This window comes from Macrotis lagotis, chromosome 1 (genome assembly GCF_037893015.1).
Source record: "Macrotis lagotis isolate mMagLag1 chromosome 1, bilby.v1.9.chrom.fasta, whole genome shotgun sequence".
Lineage (NCBI taxonomy): Eukaryota > Metazoa > Chordata > Mammalia > Peramelemorphia > Peramelidae > Macrotis > Macrotis lagotis.
In genome coordinates this window covers 883,338,928-883,358,800 of record NC_133658.1, presented here as the reverse complement: position 1 = coordinate 883,358,800, position 19,873 = coordinate 883,338,928, and the positions used below count along the sequence as shown (strand labels likewise).

At 34.1% G+C, this 19,873-nt stretch overlaps 1 protein-coding gene across 7 annotated transcripts in view; it reads left to right on the top strand.

Annotated features, from left to right (window-relative positions):
* Positions 1-19,873, top strand: part of KIF1B (kinesin family member 1B) — a 192,324-nt gene that overhangs the window by 77,148 nt on the left and 95,303 nt on the right. For 3 of the 7 annotated variants that reach the window (XM_074218481.1, XM_074218480.1, XM_074218484.1), the window contains 10 exons: positions 417-559; positions 1,412-1,453; positions 4,616-4,827; positions 7,496-7,575; positions 8,845-8,920; positions 13,722-13,801; positions 14,308-14,414; positions 15,303-15,386; positions 17,252-17,432; positions 17,788-17,860. In XM_074218481.1, coding sequence (XP_074074582.1) covers positions 417-559; positions 1,412-1,453; positions 4,616-4,827; positions 7,496-7,575; positions 8,845-8,920; positions 13,722-13,801; positions 14,308-14,414; positions 15,303-15,386; positions 17,252-17,432; positions 17,788-17,860 — 1,078 coding nt within the window. The remainder of the gene's footprint in view (positions 1-416; positions 560-1,411; positions 1,454-4,615; positions 4,828-7,495; positions 7,576-8,844; positions 8,921-13,721; positions 13,802-14,307; positions 14,415-15,302; positions 15,387-17,251; positions 17,433-17,787; positions 17,861-19,873) is intronic. The other 4 variants (XM_074218485.1, XM_074218483.1, XM_074218486.1 and 1 more) reach the window with 2 other exon arrangements.

Below are 19,873 nucleotides of genomic sequence, written 5' to 3'. Positions count from 1 at the left end.
TTTTCTTCATGGTCGGTGACTTTGTATTCATCCATAATCAGAATAAAAATTTTTATGTCAGTTATGTAAATTTGTCACATATTGGTAAATTATTTTTGTGAGATAGTCCTTTCTTTACCAAAGAAAAGTATCCCCATTTATTATTTGTTGTTTGTCATGTCAGAAGCACCCAAGTAATGTTTAAGAATGCAGATAGGAATGTGTAGAGATTGCCAGAATGAGCAAAGCATTATCTTTCCATTTATGATTAATTTCCTGGCCTAAATTAACTTGGACCTTTCTGATATTAATAGTACTAATAAAATATTAGTTAGGATATGCAGAATATTTTATTTTGAAATGACAGGATTATGCACTTCAAAATTTGAGAATTTGTTCACATGATCAGATAAAATGAGTTTTCATTTTGAATACAGGTATGCAGATCGTGCAAAACAAATTAAATGCAATGCTGTCATCAATGAGGATCCCAATGCTAAGCTTGTTCGTGAACTGAAGGAGGAGGTCACAAGACTGAAAGACCTCCTGCGTGCTCAAGGACTGGGAGATATCATTGATAGTAAGTCTATTGAGAATTATTTTGTAGAGCTCATTCTCAGCTTCTTTAAGAATGGTGTCTATTGGGGTGACTAGGTGGTACAGTGAATAGAGCCCCTACTCTGGAGTCAGGAGTATCTGAGCTCAAATCCAGCCTCAGACCCAAAATAATTGCCTAGCTGTATGACCTCAGGCAAGTCACTTAATTCCATTGCCTTGCAAAAAAAAAAATGGTGTCTCTGAAGGGCATCAAGAGATCGATTGATTAAAGAAAATGGTTTGGTGGTAGGTCAGGTTTTTGCTGAGAAAAGGGTCTAGGTGAGAGTCTGAAACAGAAGATTAGTGGTTCTCAACATTGTTTGAGTCCAGAGAATGCACATTGCAATTTTTATTAACTCTAACATGTCCATTTACATTTCCAATGAAATTATTGGATTGGATAAATTCATGTTGTCTACAGAAAAAATTAGAAAATTTTGAATTTTAAGAAATTGTAGTTCCTCCAAACTTGCTTTATAATGTAATGGGATTGACCTTAGGTTTATGATTGAAGGCTCTGTTAGCAAGTTAATGAATTCTTTCTATTTGTAGCTCATTGCTTACCTTTATGGTAAATTCTTATTTGTTTAGGCATAAGGCTTTTCAAGATTAATTTGTTTACTAATGAATTAAAATTTTGATTTGAATCTAGTTGGTTCTATAAGCCCTCTTCATGTGTTGTTCTTATTGATTAGATTTAGGTGGATAAAATTTGTATGGTTGGTTTTATAAGTAGTGTGAATTTTTTCACTCTAACCAAATACCACTCTGTTCTCTGTTTCACCAATGAACATAAACTTTATACTTTCATATTTTCCCTTCTGCTTACCTTCAGTTGATCCATTGATCGATGATTACTCTGGAAGTGGAGTCAAATGTGTGTATTACGTGTGTTGGTTCTTTCTAGTGCCCTGACTTGCTAGTATCCCTCTGCTGGGTCATCTTTAAAATTAACTTTGCATGCCAGCAATCCTAACAAGGAAATCCCAGACAGAGCATTTGATGTAGAATTAGAAATGATCCTCCTTTTTTTTTTTAAATAGTATATCAAAGTAAAGATCGGTTAAGTTTAATTTATTATTTGTACAAAGTTGAAAGGCCAAGCAGCCTATCCCCACAGGGCTTGTTCTTCTCACATGTTATTAAATTTTGATATGTAGTTATAAAATTCTAGTTAATGTGAGACTTTTTATTTTATTTCAGTGTCCTGTTAATGTGAAAACCCTTTTAAGTTTACACAGTTCTCTAGGGGTGGCTGGGTGGCCAGTGGATAGAGCACCGGCCCTGGAGTCAGGAGTGCCTGAGTTCAAATATAGTCTCGGACACTTAATAATTGCCTAGCTGTGTGGCCTTGGGCAAGCCACTTAACCCCATTTACCTTGCAAAAACCTAAAAAACAAACAAAAAACCAAAAAATCCAAAAAGTTTACACAGCTCTCAAGGTTCAAAGGACTGAATTCCGTTCCTCCAGTCTACAAGCTATTTATGCTAAAGAATCATTAAGAATGTTGCTGTGGAACCCTTTGTGTCCACAGGAAGCTGTTTGGCCACTTTACCCAATGGTGTCTTGAGCAATAGTTAGATGTAATGAAAAGATTGGAAGTCAGAAGACTTCATTTTGATTCCATGTTGGCTCCTTTCTATTTATGAGACCTTGAGCAAGTCCTTTAATCTTTATGGTTGTCCTTTTCCTCCACTGTTAAAATGAGAGGGTTAAATACAATGATTGATATATATTCCCTGAAAATCTATATTTCTTCTTCATGATTTAGAGTAGCTTTTCATTTCTTCTATTTGAGGAAAGAAAACAAAGCAAAAAACAGTTGGGGCAAGTCTGTCTAAAGTATAGAAAATAAGTTTAAAATTTGAAGAGGGAACATTATAAGACAGCATCATCTGTTGCTCTTTTTTCTGTATTCAGAGGGCTTCATTCATTCCTACCTATTTTGAATATTGTCTTAGCTTAGAGGATTACTTTGATTTTGTTTATTTAAGAAATTGAAGCAGACTAAAGGGGCAGCAATGATTGCTCACTTGTATTAAGATCCCAGTATTGAGTTAATGCTGAGATGTGTTTAAATGCTGACTTTCACATAATAATCTCATTAGAAAATGAGTGTTTTTGCTTTTGGGTAGATCATCTCTGTCTGAGATTTCCTAGCTGAATGACAATGGTGTGGTCACAACTTGAACTCGCCTTCGCTTCTGTGCTTAAGATGCTTTGGCCACTCGCTTTTTGTCTTTTTCCTTGGCAGCAATAGCATTTCTAGAAAGCAGTGCATGACTCAGTTTTGATTATATAATAATACATGATTGTAAGCCCTAGTCAATTGCAACTATATCATTTTGGTCCACTCCTGTAATTTGATTTTGGGTGTGTGTGGGTCCATTGGACTTGGCAAATCAAGTTCCTCATGTTCTTTTCCACCTGCCTGACCACTCAATTGCTCCTTTTCTCCCCCTGCTGCCCTTTTTAATTGCCTCTTGGCTTGTGTTCTTGTTTCCTGTATTTGTAGATGGCGGTTTTCAAACTGACTTGAAGCAAATTTTTTTCTTGAGCCTCAGAGATAAATTTCGAGTAAATAGATTTCCAGGGTTAGGTGAATAGCAATAAATTTTATTGTCTAGCAGTTATCATAATTAGCCCCTTTGAGGAAACACAGTCATTTATTTCATTTAATTCTAGGCAAGTCATACATTAATAAATAATGATCTAATTTATACTTTTATATGAGTTCATGTACATTCACACCTGTGGATTTTCTCTGTCTTTTTTATGTCTGAAACTTAGCTGGCTAATGTTCCATGAAGGTAGAGTGAATAACAGGTTCATGAACTCTAGTTTTATTTATGTGTATAGTATTAAAAATTAAGTCCTGCATTTCATACTAGGTAACCTGTTGATAAAATACTTAAACATTCAGTCAGTTATTCTGGAAATATTTGCTATTTATTATTCTCATTATAAAATCCCAAGCCATGTCAAAAAAATCTATATTCTTCATTCTGTGACTTTGTATGTCAGAGTTTAATTTAAAAAATGCTTACATAATTTAATAGCAATGATACACAGAGATAATAGAAATAATGGCAGATCATTAACTTCAATAAATCAAGGATTACTACTGCAGAGCAGCCCAGCACTGCAAAGTAGCAACACTTTAAGAGCCTAAAATGAAAATTTGTTCGAGTACTAATCATATTTGCTTTTATTCTGATGGCAAAGAACTCATGTAAACTAAGAAATAATTGTCCTTTTTTTATTTCTACACACTTATAGAATTGTAGACTAAGCTATAATTCTCCGTCTATAGACATTAACCAGAAATACTAAGCATCTTAACTTTCTTAATAGAGTTTCTAAAGCTCTTATTTTTTGGAAATACTGCTCTTTTTTATATAAAAACACAACTAGGAGATTTCACTAGTGAGGGGTATGTAATGAAAATATTTAAATCTCAAGTTATAAATTTTTCACTGGTTCACATCTTTCTTGAGTCTTTTAAGAAATTAATACTTTTTTTTTATTCAAGGAATTTGATGTTATACATATTACCATAGAGCAAACAGATTGAGTAATCTTCCTTTGAACATTGGCCTTGTGTCCAAAAGAAATTCTAAGTGTGAATAAAATTGATTTCAAAAAATGTTATTGAGGTTTTAGACTGTTGAGATTTTTTGTTGTATTTGAAAATTAAAACATTACTAGACTTTCTTGGATTTCTTAGAATACTGTGGGCCAAGATGATATCTTTGTCCCCTTGCTGGTCATATCATTTAATAAGAATTACTAGAAAATGTTAACTCATTTGGAAGACTAAAATCTTAAGCCAAATTAAAGTTCTTAACTCCAGAATTAAGACAAACCTGTTTCAGAACTGCCATCTAAAATCATTAAACTTGTCTTCCTATTGGCGCTTTAAATGCTCTCCTTTCTTACACTGGTATTCCTTCCTTTTTTCCTTTTCTTCTGCTCTTTTTCCTCTTTTGTCTCCTTTTCCTATTTCTCTGCCTTCCCTTCTTTCTATCTGTCTCTCAGATCTGAAAGATTTTCAGAACAATAAGCATAGGTACTTGCTAGCCTCTGAGAATCAACGCCCTGGCAATTTTTCCACAGCATCCATGGGGTCCCTTACAACATCTCCATCTTCCTGCTCACTAAATAGTCAGGTGGGCTTAACATCTGTGACCAGTATTCAGGAGAGGATCATGTCTACTCCTGGAGGAGAAGAAGCCATTGAGCGTCTTAAGGTAGGTGGCAATTTAAACTGAATAGGAAGTCCTGAGAGACAGCCTGACCCCAGGAATTAGGAAAACTAGAGCTCAAAGCTTGAACTGCTGGCTTGGTGACTCTGGACAGTCCCTGTCAGCTCTCTGTATCTCGAAGTCATAGATAAGTCTCCTTATCATTTAGAGTCACTAGATCCCAGATTCAGATCATGGAGGGTATTCAATTTTTTATTTTACACATGTGGAAATGGAGGCTCAGAAGTATGCGTGATTAACCCAGATGAATCCTGGCAGTGATGGGGTTCACAGGGAAGTACTAGCGTTGAGAAGGCTGAATTTGGGAGATGCACTTGCAGGTTCTTTGTGTTTATGAATGTGTGATCTCAGGCTTTTGTTAGTTGTGTGACCAGACTCATTCCAGTAAATGTGAGGTTATCCTTTGGAAAATTCTAATATTGTTAGAGTATCATTTATGCCTAAATAATTACTGTTGACTTTCAGGAGCCAAAATCATGACATCTGATGCTGAATAGCACATGTCAACAAAACAACTTATAGGGGAATGCCTGTCTCTTGCATCTTACCTTGTTTTTCATCCTGTGCTGAGTGTAGCTCTTTCCCCTTTAATATTCAATAGTACAAAAAGCAAGAGAGCAACAAATCCTGCTCACAGATTCTTCTCCTTTCCCTTTGGAAATAAACATGGGAAAAGAAATGAGAGCCCACTGCCTCTAGACTGGTGTGCACTTATCCACCAACCTACCTTCTTATCCACTGAGCTGCTAAACAGATTCAGTGCTTCTATAGGCAAAAAGGACTTTGCTTCAGTTCTCTTTTTTGCCCTTCATATCCCAGGAAGAAAGTGGGAGCCAGACCCTGTTGACTGTTCAAGAAACTAAGGGCATTTCAACTGATTGTTGCACTACTCACCTACTCTCCATTGAAAAATGTTGTTGCCATGAACTGGTTTGTTTTGCTTTGTGTTGAAAGCTATTAAGGACAGTTCTTTTTCTCATTAAAGCACAGTTGGGAAATGCTGTATTTTTTATTACTTAATGATTCAATGTGCTGTGCTTCTCCACAACTAAAAGCAAATTAAGCCTGAGAATTGAGTGCGCTAAATACTTTGAACACTTACATGTGGCCAAGATCTGGAGGGGGGGTAGGGAGGAATAGTGTCTCCAAAATAGGGTAGTTGCTTTCTAAACTTTATATTTATCCAACAAAAAAAAGAAAGCCTTGCTTATTGGAGTTTTTATTCTTCCCTATGTTTGTTTCTTCATATTTTCCTTCTCCATACCCTTTTTTGTTTTGCATATTGTTCACCCTACAATGAACAACAACTTCTGAGAAAAGAAATTTAACTGTTTTGTTTCTTTAAAACTGCAAAGAAAAGTGAGTGAAGAGCACTCATAAAACTGGGTTAATTAAAACAATTTTCTGCTTTTGAAAAGCAAAGTTACAAAAATGGAGCAAGCATGTTCCTTTACCAAATAAAATTCATTTATTGTGATGTGCTCCAATCAAAAAGTTACTCGGGGAAATTGTGTTTCTAGCAAGAAGGGGATATTTGGAGGTTATTTGTTCAAGACATGTAACCTTCTATTTTGATTTTCAATGCAGTAATTAACTTGACAAAATCCTCAAAATTCTTAACAATTATGCTAATCCCAGAGAAGGAGGAAGTATATTCAGATCCCACCTCTAATATTGGTTATGTGCTATTGGCAGTCACTTATCTTTCCTGAACAATCTCAGTTTCCTTATCTGTAATTCAAAGATTTGGACTTTTTGATCCTATAATACTGTTTTAGCTGTCAAGTTCTATCATTGAAAATAGTCTCTCCTTGAGGAAAAAAAAAATACCACATTGTGAATGTTAGATGTTAATGATAAAGCTTTTACTGTTCATCTGAGGCTGCTACTTCTTTTGGCCTGTGTCTTAGAATATTAGCACATGAAACCAAATGAAAGTAATCTATCTGTAAAGCACAGAAATCAGGCCCTCCTACCAAAGTACTTTAGACATAGATCTCTAATGTGTTCAATAAAATTCCCTATAAATTTTAAAGAAACATTCAGTTCTCTTGGAAAGGAAAGAATATGGAAGGAAAGTCAGATTTTCATATACCTTCTACCACAGCAAGTCTTTGAATTTTGATAATCTATTTGAGCATTTTATATATATACACATACACACATATACGTGTATATGTGTGTATGTGTATGTATATATACATATATATACATATATGTATATATATAAATATTTATTGGAAAACCTTGACTCATGCTAGATATATGATTATTCTGAACAAGTAAAGTTCTTTTTAAGTAATATCACTTTTATTGTTTGAAAATTTTTAATGAAAAGATATCAGAAATGTAAAATAAACTTTTATTCAGCAGTTACCATTATAGATATTAAAAACCATCTATCAGAAATGTAAAATAAGCTTTTATTTAGGAGTTATCATTAAAGATATCAAAAACCATCCATCAGAAATGTAAAATAAAAATTTTATTGATCAGTTGCCACTAAAAAAATTAAAAATTATTTCTACTACATTTACATTGAAATCATCAATGCATGATGCTTGTGACCTGTTATCAAGTACTCTGGATAGGGAGATTATCTTTCATATATATAGTTTATTTCTTAATTAGTTGTGTACTTTCCTCCCCTCAGGAATCTGAGAAAATCATTGCTGAATTGAATGAGACGTGGGAAGAGAAACTTCGTAAAACAGAGGCCATCAGGATGGAGAGGTCAGGAAATAAAATGCCTGGAGCACTTAAGTACTGGTCTGTCTAACCATTTGGATTAGAGATTTTATAGAATGAATGATGAAGTCAGGAATTGCATAGAAAGCTACTTTTTAATGCTCATTTAGTATCCATGCTAGAGGCTGAAATTTTTAAAAGTAGATCTGTGTGCCTATGTCTTCTGATTTTTACCTTTTTTAAAATTTAGAACTCAAATACAAAAAGCCAAAAAACTTTCATTTTCACAACACAACACAAAGATAGAATGCAATATGAATACATAAATCTCTTTCACAGTTTGATTTTTTTGAAAAGCCATATAATAATTAGATAATCATATTTTTTGACTATTTGTCAATTAGGGAATAAAAGATAAATTAATTTCCTAATTTTTTTTCCTCTCTTTGCTTTTATCCACTCTACTCTTGGGCAATAATTAGTTACTTTTTTCTTTCCAAATCAATTTTTATTCAGAAAACATTTCTTTCCTGAAAGTCCTTCGAGTTAATACTGACTAATGTATTAATTCAATACATGAGTTGAGATTTTCTTAATACATACCTCCCAGGCTCAAAAATGTTAGCAGTGTAGATAATTCCTTCATTGGCACAAGTCTCAATTCTTTCTTGCCTTAATGGATAGTCTTCATGAGCTGCTGGGGCTAAAAAATGTATTACCTGGTGATGAGCCTCTCTTCCATTTGATTTTCAGATGATAGAACTGCTTATTTGTTGAAGAAATACTGCTTTTTTAATAAATTGTATTTGGGCTTAAAGGCTCACATATTGTTAAGTTTACATTATATGCTTATTATTTTTGTAATACAGAAGTTTAAACTAAATATTTGGAAAGTGTATGTATAATTATCAGCAAAGATTATTGATAATTTTTTAAAATAATTTTAAAAAACTCTTCAGACCATATTCAAAGCTTTTCTACCTTGGTGGGAAGTGCCACAAATTGTATTCTGTTAGTGTGGCCTTTAAGAACCCAGAATTGGGGGCAGCTAGGTGGTGCAGTGGATAGAGCACCGTCCCTGTAGTCAGGAGTACCTGAGTTCAAATCCAGCCTCAGACAATTAATAATTACCTAGCTGTGTGGCCTTGGGCAAGCCATTTAACCCCATTGCCTTGCAAAAAAAAAAAAGAACCTAGAATCTTACCTCCATACCATAAACTTATTTTGATTTGCTTACCATGGTTCTCAGTTTAGTTTTAGTTTCATTGAAACACCAAATATGTGTCATTAATGTGCTTCTTTCTCTTTTTCTAGAGAGGCCTTATTAGCTGAAATGGGAGTTGCCATTCGAGAAGATGGAGGAACTCTGGGTGTTTTTTCACCGAAAAAGGTTGGAAAAATTTGTCTTAGTCAAATGAAAATATCTACTACTTTATGAGTTTTCACTCAGGCAGCTGATGTCTTCCAGAAGTACTCCTTTTCTTCTTGATAGATGGCTTAACTTTAACCTTACTGATTTCATTTTGAGATGTGCTTTCATTATAAGAATAATCTGTGTCTCTGGAAACAATTGTACAAGCACACTTTAGTAATTATAAATAACAAACTTGTGGCAGTATACCTGCTATTGAAATCTCATTCATACTTCACTATATTTCATCACCCTGCTAAGTTTTTTCTCCCCTATGTTGCTTCAGCTGTGGCTCATTTCTCATGTAGATTTTCCCTCAGAGGCCATCTTTGATGACTCTGAAAGAATTTTCAACTGACCAGGTTTGTTTAGGGAAATTCTTTTAGACAGGTGGTGTAATTTATTTTTGCTTGTAATTGTAGTTATTTTATGACTAAAAATTTTTATAAATGTTTATTATGTTGTAACCTAGTAATAATTGAAAAATGTTCTTTAACTGTCTAGTGTATGTGTGTTTAATGCTAATGATAGACCAGGAGAATTAATTGTATAAAATATAAATGGTTAAGACATCTCATTTAATTGATCACTCGGTTCAATGATAAAACTGTCTTTGAAGACTTACTTAATGTTATCCTTACACTTAAATGGGTTTGAAGATGGCTTCTTTAATATTAGCATGGGGGAACAGAGCAAATTTAATATCATTAACATTTCTTGTTTGGTGATAGAGAATTGTTATTTTTTGACTTCCTATCATTCTGTGATAAGAATTTTCCTATGAAGCCATGTGACTTTTTTAGGGATGAGGACGCTAAATCTGTGTTTTTTAAAACTGAACCTTGTTTTATATTTTTCTCAAGAAATTGAGAGTTCCCTCTTTCTTATTTCATTACTCACATAAAGCCCTCACTATGTCCCCTTTTATTCCTTTCTTATATAAAGAGGTTTACTTTCTTACCAAGGTAAACCCCTCTACTTGCACAAACCATCCTATTCCATCCTATTTTCTCTAACACCTTCTCCTTTTTCATCTCCTTTGTCTCTCTCAGTAATCTTCAATTTCTCTCTATTTACTGGCTTCTCTGCAATCTACAAACCTACTCAAATCTCCCCTGTCCTTAAAAATCCTGTCTTTTCATCTGACCATCCCATTAGCTATTTATCCCTTATCTCTAAAATCTTTTCTCATTTAAGCTCCTTGAGAAAGCTGTCACAGTAGGTTTCTTTACCACTTCCCTTCCAATCTCTTTTAAACCCTCTGTAAACTGACTTCCAAACATCATTCAGCTGAAACTGCTACCTAATAATACCAGTGATCTCTTAATTGCCTAATCTAATTTATTTTTTCAGTTCTTATCCTTTGAAACTTTTGACATTGTTATTCACCTTCTTTTGACTCCTGCATCTTAGTTTTCATGACACTGCTTTCTCTAGGTTTTTTAGCTACCTAGCAGCCTCTTCTTAGTCTCCATTGCTGAAGGGCTTTATGTCCGTTGACTGTGGGTATCCTCAAAAGTCTGTCCTAGTTCCTCTTTCTTTCTCCCTCTATTCCATCTCACTTGGTGATCTCATGAACTCAGATGTAATCTCCATGTTGATAATTCCAAATTCTATATATCTAGCCCTAACCTTTCTTGAGCTTTAGACTTGCACCACCATTTCCTCTTGGACATCTAAAACTCAACATGTACACCATAGAGCTCATTCTCTTTTCCCCAAATCCTCACCTCTTCCCAATTTCCTATGACTGTCAAGGTTCCCACCATTTTCATACTCAGCAACATTCACATCCTCAGTGTCATCCTTAACTTCTCTACACTTACTCTACACAGCTAATCTGTTGCCAAGTGTTATTATTGCTATCTTCACATTTCTTGAATATGTCCCTTCTCTCCACTCACACAGATACTATATGTTCACTACAGTCTCCACCACATTGTTTCTAGTTACTACAATAGGTTTCTCATTGATTTCCCTACCTAAAGTTTCTCCCCACCCCAGTTCATCCTCTGCTTAGCCGCCAGTGTGATTTTCCTCAAATGCTACTCTGAGCAAATCACCTCCATCTCTCTACTCAATAAATTCTAGGGGCTCCATTTACATGTAGAATAAAATCCTCACTTTGACTTTTAAAAACCTTCCTATATTTCAGATCTTCTTACTTACACCTTACTCCTCTCTATATTTTATAATTCCTCCTTGGACAAGATGCTCCATCTCTTGACTCCCTGCCTTTTCTCCTTCTCATGCCTGAGATTCTTTTTGTTCTTACTCCGTCCTCCTCTGCTGGTTTCCCTGAAGTTCAGCTCCAGATCCCTGCTTCTTAGGAAGGTCCCCTTTTAGTCCTTCGTATTTTCGATGCCCATCTGCTGGTGCCCCCCTTCACAGATTGGACTGTGTTTTCATTATGTAGATCTTTCATAGGCTTTTTGGAGATTTTTTTTTTAATATATTGTCTCCCTATTAGAATATAACTTCTTGGGAGTTGAGACTATTTTTTGACTTTATTTATTTTTCCAGGATATAGCATAATGCCTGACACATAATAGGCACCTTAATAAATGACTTTTGACTTGAGGGCAGGGACAGTGGTCATCATTTTTTGTTGGCACACTGCTATACACATGGGAAGCAGTTAATAAATATAAAGACAAAACATCCTTGAAATACTTAGAAACAATGTAGTGACCAATAGGACTCATGATGAAGCACACGGTCCTTCTCTGAATGGAGAGGGTTTAGCTTCAGAGGACAGATTGAACCATATAATATGACTAGTACAGGGATTTGTTTTACTTGATTATACATGTCAGTACTAGTTTTGTTTTTCCAATGTCTTTAAATTTGGAGAGAAAGAATTTGGAGCTGAAAATAAAATAAATTCCAGTTCAAATAAATGAATGTTTGTAGACTTACTAAAGTAGATTGGTTTCAAGAAATTTTAAAAATATTTTAAGCATAGGCAAAAAGTCTGTTTGATATATTTATTTAGATTAACAAGCTTAGTAGCTTAAATTTCTCCCTAAGTAGGGTTTGTTTATATAACAACTTTGGAGAAACTTGCACAAGGCTATGTTCAGTCAAATTTGGATGAAGTCTGAATGGACCCAGAGATTTTCTAATGATCTAAAAAAGGAATCTTGTAATATTTGATTCTTGAAAACACAGATACATTTAACATTTGTTATAAAGCACTAAACTGAAATTTTATCATTTCCTAACTTTCCTCTCAAATTTACTTGAGCTTTGTGAGAAAGGGAAATGATGATGTTCTAGAAATGATCTACGTTCAGTTTTGATTCTGATTTCTTGAGTTGATAACTCCTTTTTATCGATTTGAGGTTATGACTTTTGATTTAAAAGCAACTTCTTATGTAGCTAACTTTTCTTTTTTGGAGGGGCTTGGTGTGGTAATTTGGGCTAAGTGACTTGCCCAGGGTCACACAGCTTGTAAGTATCAAGTGTCTGAGGCCAAATTTGAGCTCAGGTCTACCTGACTCCAGGCTAGTGCTCTGTCCACTGTACCACCCAGCTGCCCCATATAACTTGTGAAAATTCCTAAATGGATAATACCATTAAATTCCAGAACCAGATTTTTAAAAATATCTTTTTAATAAAAGATTCTGCAGTATGTATTTCACAGATAGGATTGTAAAACAGGAAAAAACTGTATCATTGTTAAATGACATTAAATATAGTACATATTGACAGTGGTCTTGACTTCCAGAATATTGATGATTCTTAGGATCTAATTTCAAAGTTCTATTTCCAACTATTCCAATCTTTTATTTATTGCAGTATTAGCTTCTGGTTTGTGGGAGGTGACTTTTTTCATTCTTTGGAAACCCCTCCTCCCTGCTTTCATTTTTGTCCTCTAACTTTTCTTTTGTTCTTCATATCTTGCTGCCTTACTCTGGTTAGATTTTTATTCCAAGACCATGTGACTTATTTGTGGATTCCAATGGGGTATTTTCACCAAAGAAGTTGGTTTTAAAAAGTTTTAGAAACATAGTAGAGGGTTGCTAGGTGGCGTAGTGGATAAAGCACCAGCCTTGGAGTCAGGATTACTTGGGTTCAAATCTGGTCTCAGACACTTAATAATTACCTAGCTGTGTGGCCTTGGGCAAGCCACTTAACCCCTTTAGCCTTGGGGGGAAAAAAAGAGAAAGAAACATAGTAGAAATAGGTGAAAAGTCTTTTAAATAAACACATATAGTAATATTAGCAAATATCATTGATTTAGATTTTTCCTTCTAACTTGGGATTGCTGTACTAAACCAAAACCACAGAAGGCTGTACTTGAGGGAAAGCAGCAGAAAGTAGAGTGGAGTAAAGAAAGATAATTGAACATATATTGTAACTATTTGAAAATTGAGTTTCTTTTACTACATTCCTTATTTAGGTAGTATTTTGTAGACATTTTCATTTTTTTCTTTTTTAAGAAATGGAACTGAGTTAAACAATACATGAAATCAACCTGTCTCATGCTTCTTATACTTTCCCCCCTTCTGGTGAGTTTCTGACATTATTTAAAAAATGTCCATTTTTAAAGAAAATTCATTGGAGTATGTGGATGAGGCAGAACATGAGGAATTTTTATTTTATTGTGGAACTGCCAGAATTTGTTCTAGGGGCAAAGGAAGTTCCTCATGTGTACTGATGGGTGAACAAAATGAATCCATTAGTCTCTTGTAGGATCTAGCTAGCTTGATCTGTCCTTCTAAGGAATATTTTAAAAACCTCATTTGGATTGATAATTTTTTAAAATGTTTTTCAGACACCACATCTTGTTAACCTCAATGAAGATCCACTCATGTCTGAATGTTTGCTTTACTATATCAAAGATGGCATTACACGGTAAATGTGCTTTTCTTTTTTAGTTAGGCTTTATTTTACTTATTAAATATCTGATTTTAGCATATAATATTTGGATACTATCCTTTGAAAAACTCATTTTTGTGAATTGTTTTATCTTCTAAAGTGGTCTGATATTGTCCCTTTAACTCTTTTAAAGTTATGTAATAGTCTTTGTTAACATAGTCTTCATGATGACTTCTGGTATGTGTAATTTCCCCTCATAAGACTTTGGGTAATAATGTTCTTACAAGCATTTTTAGTGTTATCTGGGAGGCTTAAAATTTTATTTACCTTCTTGATACATTAAACTGTTTACCTTGGTCTAAAATTTTTTGATGTAAAGTCTTTATGAGATATTAAAACTTAATTTTTAATATGCAGTTTTAATATTTTTCTTTATCCATTATTTAATTAGAAACTTAGTAATGTACCATGAACATAAGTTCTATTTTATCCTGATTCTTGTGTCTCATTGCACCGGGGAAACATTTTTTCTTGAATTACAGGGTTGGCCAAGCTGATGCAGAACGGCGCCAAGACATAGTGCTTAGTGGGGCTCACATCAAAGAGGAGCACTGTATCTTCCGGAGTGAGAGAAATCATAATGGAGAAGGTAAGAATCCTTGATTTCAGTTTTACTCTATGTTCTGAAAAAACCCTGAGGCAGAGTTTTCCCTAACACTTTCTTTAGAATCAGTATATCTTCAATAGTGGAGAAACCTGGTTTCCATAGAAATGCCGGGACCAGTGTAGCTTTATACATGAAAATGACCTCAACAGAAAGGGCCTCTGTTGCCCTGCCAGCCACTGACAAGTGTGTGGGCAGCTGGGCATGGTCCTGAATAGTAATGATTTTATAGAAAAGAAGGCGAAGGGCAAATCTCAGGGACTGAGGACTGCAGGAGCTCTATCCAGGCATTAACCCAGTAGATTTTATTTTTATTTTATGTGAAAAGGGAAAGAAAGTTTCAATCCTCATTTATCCAAAGCTGAAAAAAAGAATTCTATCAGAACTTTGTACGCTGATCATTCTCCCTCAGTTAAAATATTGTGTTTCTTAGTTTGTTTCCAGATCTCAGATGTTTGCCTAAGTCTCCCTCTTGAGGGCATTCCTTTCTGTTTACTGCTGTCTTGTTTTGAGGTGATGCTTAAGAATGTATCCTCTCCTTCAATTCTCTTCATTACCCAAAAGGAGATAAAAAGCTTCTTTATACCAACCTATTCATTCTGTAATTTTAGTGGTAATTCACATAGATTTAGATAACTTAATGGCTGCTACTCCTGACTTGAATCCTATCTCAAAGATTAATTTATACTCTTTGATAGTTCCATGAATTTAGTCTAGCAATGACAAATATTCATAGTTATATACTGTTGTAAAGGGGCTTTGAGTATGGGCAAAGTTCTCTCCGCTGCATTTGGAATTCATTGAGTTCAGGAATACATCCAGTAGTCACTGCCAAGGGTTTGTAATCCTAATTCAGTTTCATTTATCTTGTAGTTATTGTTACTTTAGAGCCTTGTGAGCGCTCTGAAACTTATGTGAATGGCAAGAGAGTTGTGCAGCATGTACAGCTACGTTCAGGTGAGTATGGACAGGTTCTTAAAACTTCGCACACCAATATTACGTTCAAATAGTACCTTGTATGAATAATACTTTGACTTTTGTCTTTTGACTGAAGTGAGATATTTGTTATTTATATTTTTAAATGATTTCCTAATCTTGATTTTATTGTTTTGTTCTTCATTTTTTTAATTTTGATTTCCAAATTCTCTACTTTATTCTAGCCCCTCCCATACCCATTGAGAAGGCATGAATTATGATGCCTATTATAATATGTAGTAACTCAAAGCATCATTTTATATTAATCATGTTCAAAAAAAGAGCAAGAAAAATAAAGTAAAAAACAATATGCTTCAGTATTCACTCAGAGTTTATCAGTTTTCTCCCTCTCTGGAAAGGGATAGCATCTTTTATCAGTCCTTTGGAATTGTCTTGGATCATTGTATTGATCAGAATAACTAAGTCTTTCAGATTTAATCATTGTACAATATTGCTATATTTAAATTGAAATAATTATTGCTATGAATATTTTTGTATATATGGATCCTTTTCTTTCTTTCATTTCTTTGGGATTCAGACCTGGTGGTATTGTTGGGTCAAAGAGTATACACAGTTTTTATAACCTTTTAAGCATAGCTCCAAATTGTTCTCCAGAATGATTGAGCCAGTTCACAGTTCTACCAGTTTTATATTAATAATCTCTATTTTTCCACATCCTATCCAAATATTTGTTACTTTCCTTTTCTGTCATTTTGGTCAGTCTAACAGATGTGAGATGGTACCTTTGAATTGTTTTATTTTTCATTTTTCTAATCAGTAATAATTTAGAGCATTTTTAAAGTAACATGATTGATTGCTTTGACTTTTTCTGAAAACTGCCTCTGCATATCCTTTGACTGTTTATCAGTTGGGAAATGGCTCTTATTTTGAGAAATTTAGCTCACTTCTCTTGTATATTTGAGAATATTCCCTCCCATGTTTCTTGTTTTTCTTCTAATTTCTACTATGTTTATGTCTCTTACTTAGTCATAACTCTTTCCTTATCCAAAGATTTGATGCATAATTTGTTCCATCCTTCTCCGAATTTGTTTATGATATTAACCTTTATGTTTCAATCGTGTATTTCTGAATTTATCTTAGTATGTGATGTTGATCTGTCTAATTTCTCCAGGACTTCTTTCCAGTTTTCCCAGCATTTTTGATCAAATAATGAGTTCTTGCCTCCCCCCCCAAGAATTTGGATCTTTGGATTTATTAACCACTATATTACTATGGCCATTTACTACTCTGTGTTGTGGGCCTAAGATATTCCTCTAATCAATCACCCTGTTTCTTAACCAGTATCAGATTGTTTTGTTGATTACTGTTTTATAATAATATAGCTTGAAATCTGATTCTTTTAGTCCACCTTCCTTCATACTTTTTATTGATTCTCTTGATACTCTTGATCCTTTGTTCTTCCAGATGAATTTTATTATGTTTGATTTTTTTGATTTTTTTAAAAATAATTCTTTGGTAGTCTGATTCTTATGGCACTGAATAAGTAAATTAATTAGGTAGTTTTGTTATTTTATTATATTGTATCAGTCTACCCAAAAGCAATTAATATTTCTCCAGTTGTTTAGATCTGACTGTCTGTCTCTGTGTGAAAAGTATTTTGTCATTTGGCAGATAGACTCACAAAACTCACAAGAATTTTTTACTATATGTGGTTATTTTAAATGGAATTTCACTTTCTGTGTTTCTTTACTAGGTTTTGTTGGTTATAGAAGTGCTCATGTTTATGTAGGTTTATTTTATATCCTTCAACTTTACTACAGTTGTTGTTTTGACTTTTTTTTGTTGATTCTATAAGGTTCTCTAAATCTGATTTTATTTTATATTAGGAAATCGCATCATCATGGGTAAAAATCACGTTTTTCGTTTCAATCATCCGGAGCAAGCACGGGCTGAGCGTGAAAAGACTCCATCAGCTGAGACACCTTCTGAACCAGTCGACTGGACATTTGCCCAGAGAGAACTTCTAGAGAAACAAGGCATTGATATGAAACAGGAGATGGAAAAAAGGTAATATATAAATTCCTTATTTTAAATAAGTTATCCTGATATTCAGTTTGTTAAGGTACTCAGGGAGAAGGCCAGAAGAGCTGTTCTTGGCCCTTCTTCATTTTCTAGACCATGCACTTAGACAGGGGCCTTCCAAAGAGAAATAATTAGAATTATTGCATCTTAGAACTTAAATAGATGTTGTTTCACCTCATTTTTGGTTGTTCTTTTGCATTAGTTATTGTGGATTAAGTAAAATAATAAAAATGCAGCAAAAAAATCTATGTGTAATATATCAAACAAAGCTGCTTCATGTGGCACTGTGCTTTAATTTTCGGTCTCCAGTTTGATTTTTTTTTCTCCTTTCGTTTTGTAGGCTTCAGGAAATGGAAATCTTGTATAAGAAGGAAAAAGAGGAAGCTGACCTCTTACTGGAACAACAGAGACTGGTAGGCACCTTCCTCTCCTGATCTACTGAATTAGTAGCCCAGCATAGCCCTTCTGCCATGGCTTATGCCACAGATGTGTCCTGTGCCCCTGAGCTGTCATTGATGTAATACCTTTTCCTTAGTGAGAACTAACCCATGCCTATTAAATTCAACCTGAAAAGTCTTCAGAAAGGTTTGGGCTTTTTGAGAAGGAGCAAGCCCTTTAAGGGAAGCCATGAGGCTTTTTCTAGGTGACAAATTGGACAGAAAGATTTTCTTTCCTATAGTTTAATTGTCTTTGGATTGAATCCTCAGTGGTCTTACCAGTTATAACTGATGTGAATTTTTTAACTTGGTGGATGTTTGCCTTGGTTTTGTCTTTGATCACATGAAATTACTAATTCTATCCTATTGGGCTGACTCAGTTATTATTTTCTTGTGCTGGGTTTTTTTTTTTAAAATATATTGTGTCTGAAAATGTTGCTGCACAGTTGCATGTTTTAACCTCCTTCCTATCCCTGCATGAAGTCTGAATCATCTGCCAGGGTCTTATTGTCCCTTTATATGGTGATAGGGTCAGAGTATGAATAATAAAGTCTTTTTTTAAACCACATTTTAAAATGAAGAAAATGTTTGAATGGTTACTTGGAATATCTAGTAAACTTAAGTCTCAAATATGTCAACAATAGATTATGCATTTTTGAGATTAGTTTAGTATTAATGGTTTACAGAAACTTGTTCTCTTGAATAGAGAGCTTCATTTTTAGAACTTTTCAGTACAGTTACCTGAAATCTGGTTAGAAGAAGCTTCTGGATATGTGGATTGATAAAATTAAGGGAGCAAAATAACAGTGAGACTAGGTGTGGTTTTTTTTTTATTTTTTAGAAATTTTTAATTTTAACTTTTTTATTTTGAGGTGAAGAGAGAGTTGAGGAATGGAGATAATTGGTTGTTTATTTCCTAACTCTGAGGCAGTGATGATTGCCTTTTACAATAATGTGTAAAATATAATAGTCTTATATCTACCTGCTGAACTTGGCAGAAAAGTTCTAACAAATAAAAGCTCAGAATCCTTGAGCTGTAGCAGCCTTTTCAGTATGACTCAATGGTCATTCTTAGCATGGGGCTGTAGTCAGTGTTTTATCTTGGCAACTTTAGGCAAGTTAAAAAAGGAATTGAGGGTAAAGGAGAATCACATGGGGTGGAAGGAGGGGCAAGTGGGAAGTGACTGCAAAGCCCTTTTTCTGGGAGGAGGACAGAATTCACAATAGTTTAAAATGGTTTATGACAGATGAAGGAAGCTTTATCTTAGTATGTAATGATCTAATGAAATTTCTTTAGTATACTGCAAAGATCAAAAAGAATAGATGTGATAATAGTATTATTTTAATATTATAAAATATTGATGTTCCTTTGCCTCCTTAAATATACAAAACATTTCTGGAAGATATGTTTAGTTGTTAAATGAGGTACCTAGGTGGTGCAAGTGGTTAGAGTGATGTGCCACAAATCAAGAAGATAAGAGTCAGTTAAGACATTTACTAGCTTTGTGACCCTGGGAAAGTCTTTGCTGCCTTGGTTTTCTCACCTTTAAAATGAAGTTTATAGCAATATCTATCTACCAGGGTTAATTTTGTAAAAGCACTTTGCAAACTTTAAAGTACTATAAAAATTCTAGCTATTATTATCATCATCATTATTGTTATCATAATCACTATTATTCTGTGAATAAGTGTTGAGGATTTGATTACCAATGTTATCAGCTTCTAGGAGCAAGCCAGTGTTTTTTAAACAACTCAATAACAACAACACAGAAGTTGTTCCCATAGCTCTTATTTATAAATTAGTTATATGTTTATTATCAGCCATTATATACAAAATGTTGTTCCAGATTTTGAAGATACCTGGAAATGTCAAACATTGTCCTAGGACTTCGTTACCTAGAAACAGTTTAATTAAATGTGCTTGTAGCCTATATTTTATGTAGTACTTTAGAATAATCATGTAAAAGAAAAAATCAGGTCCCACAGTTT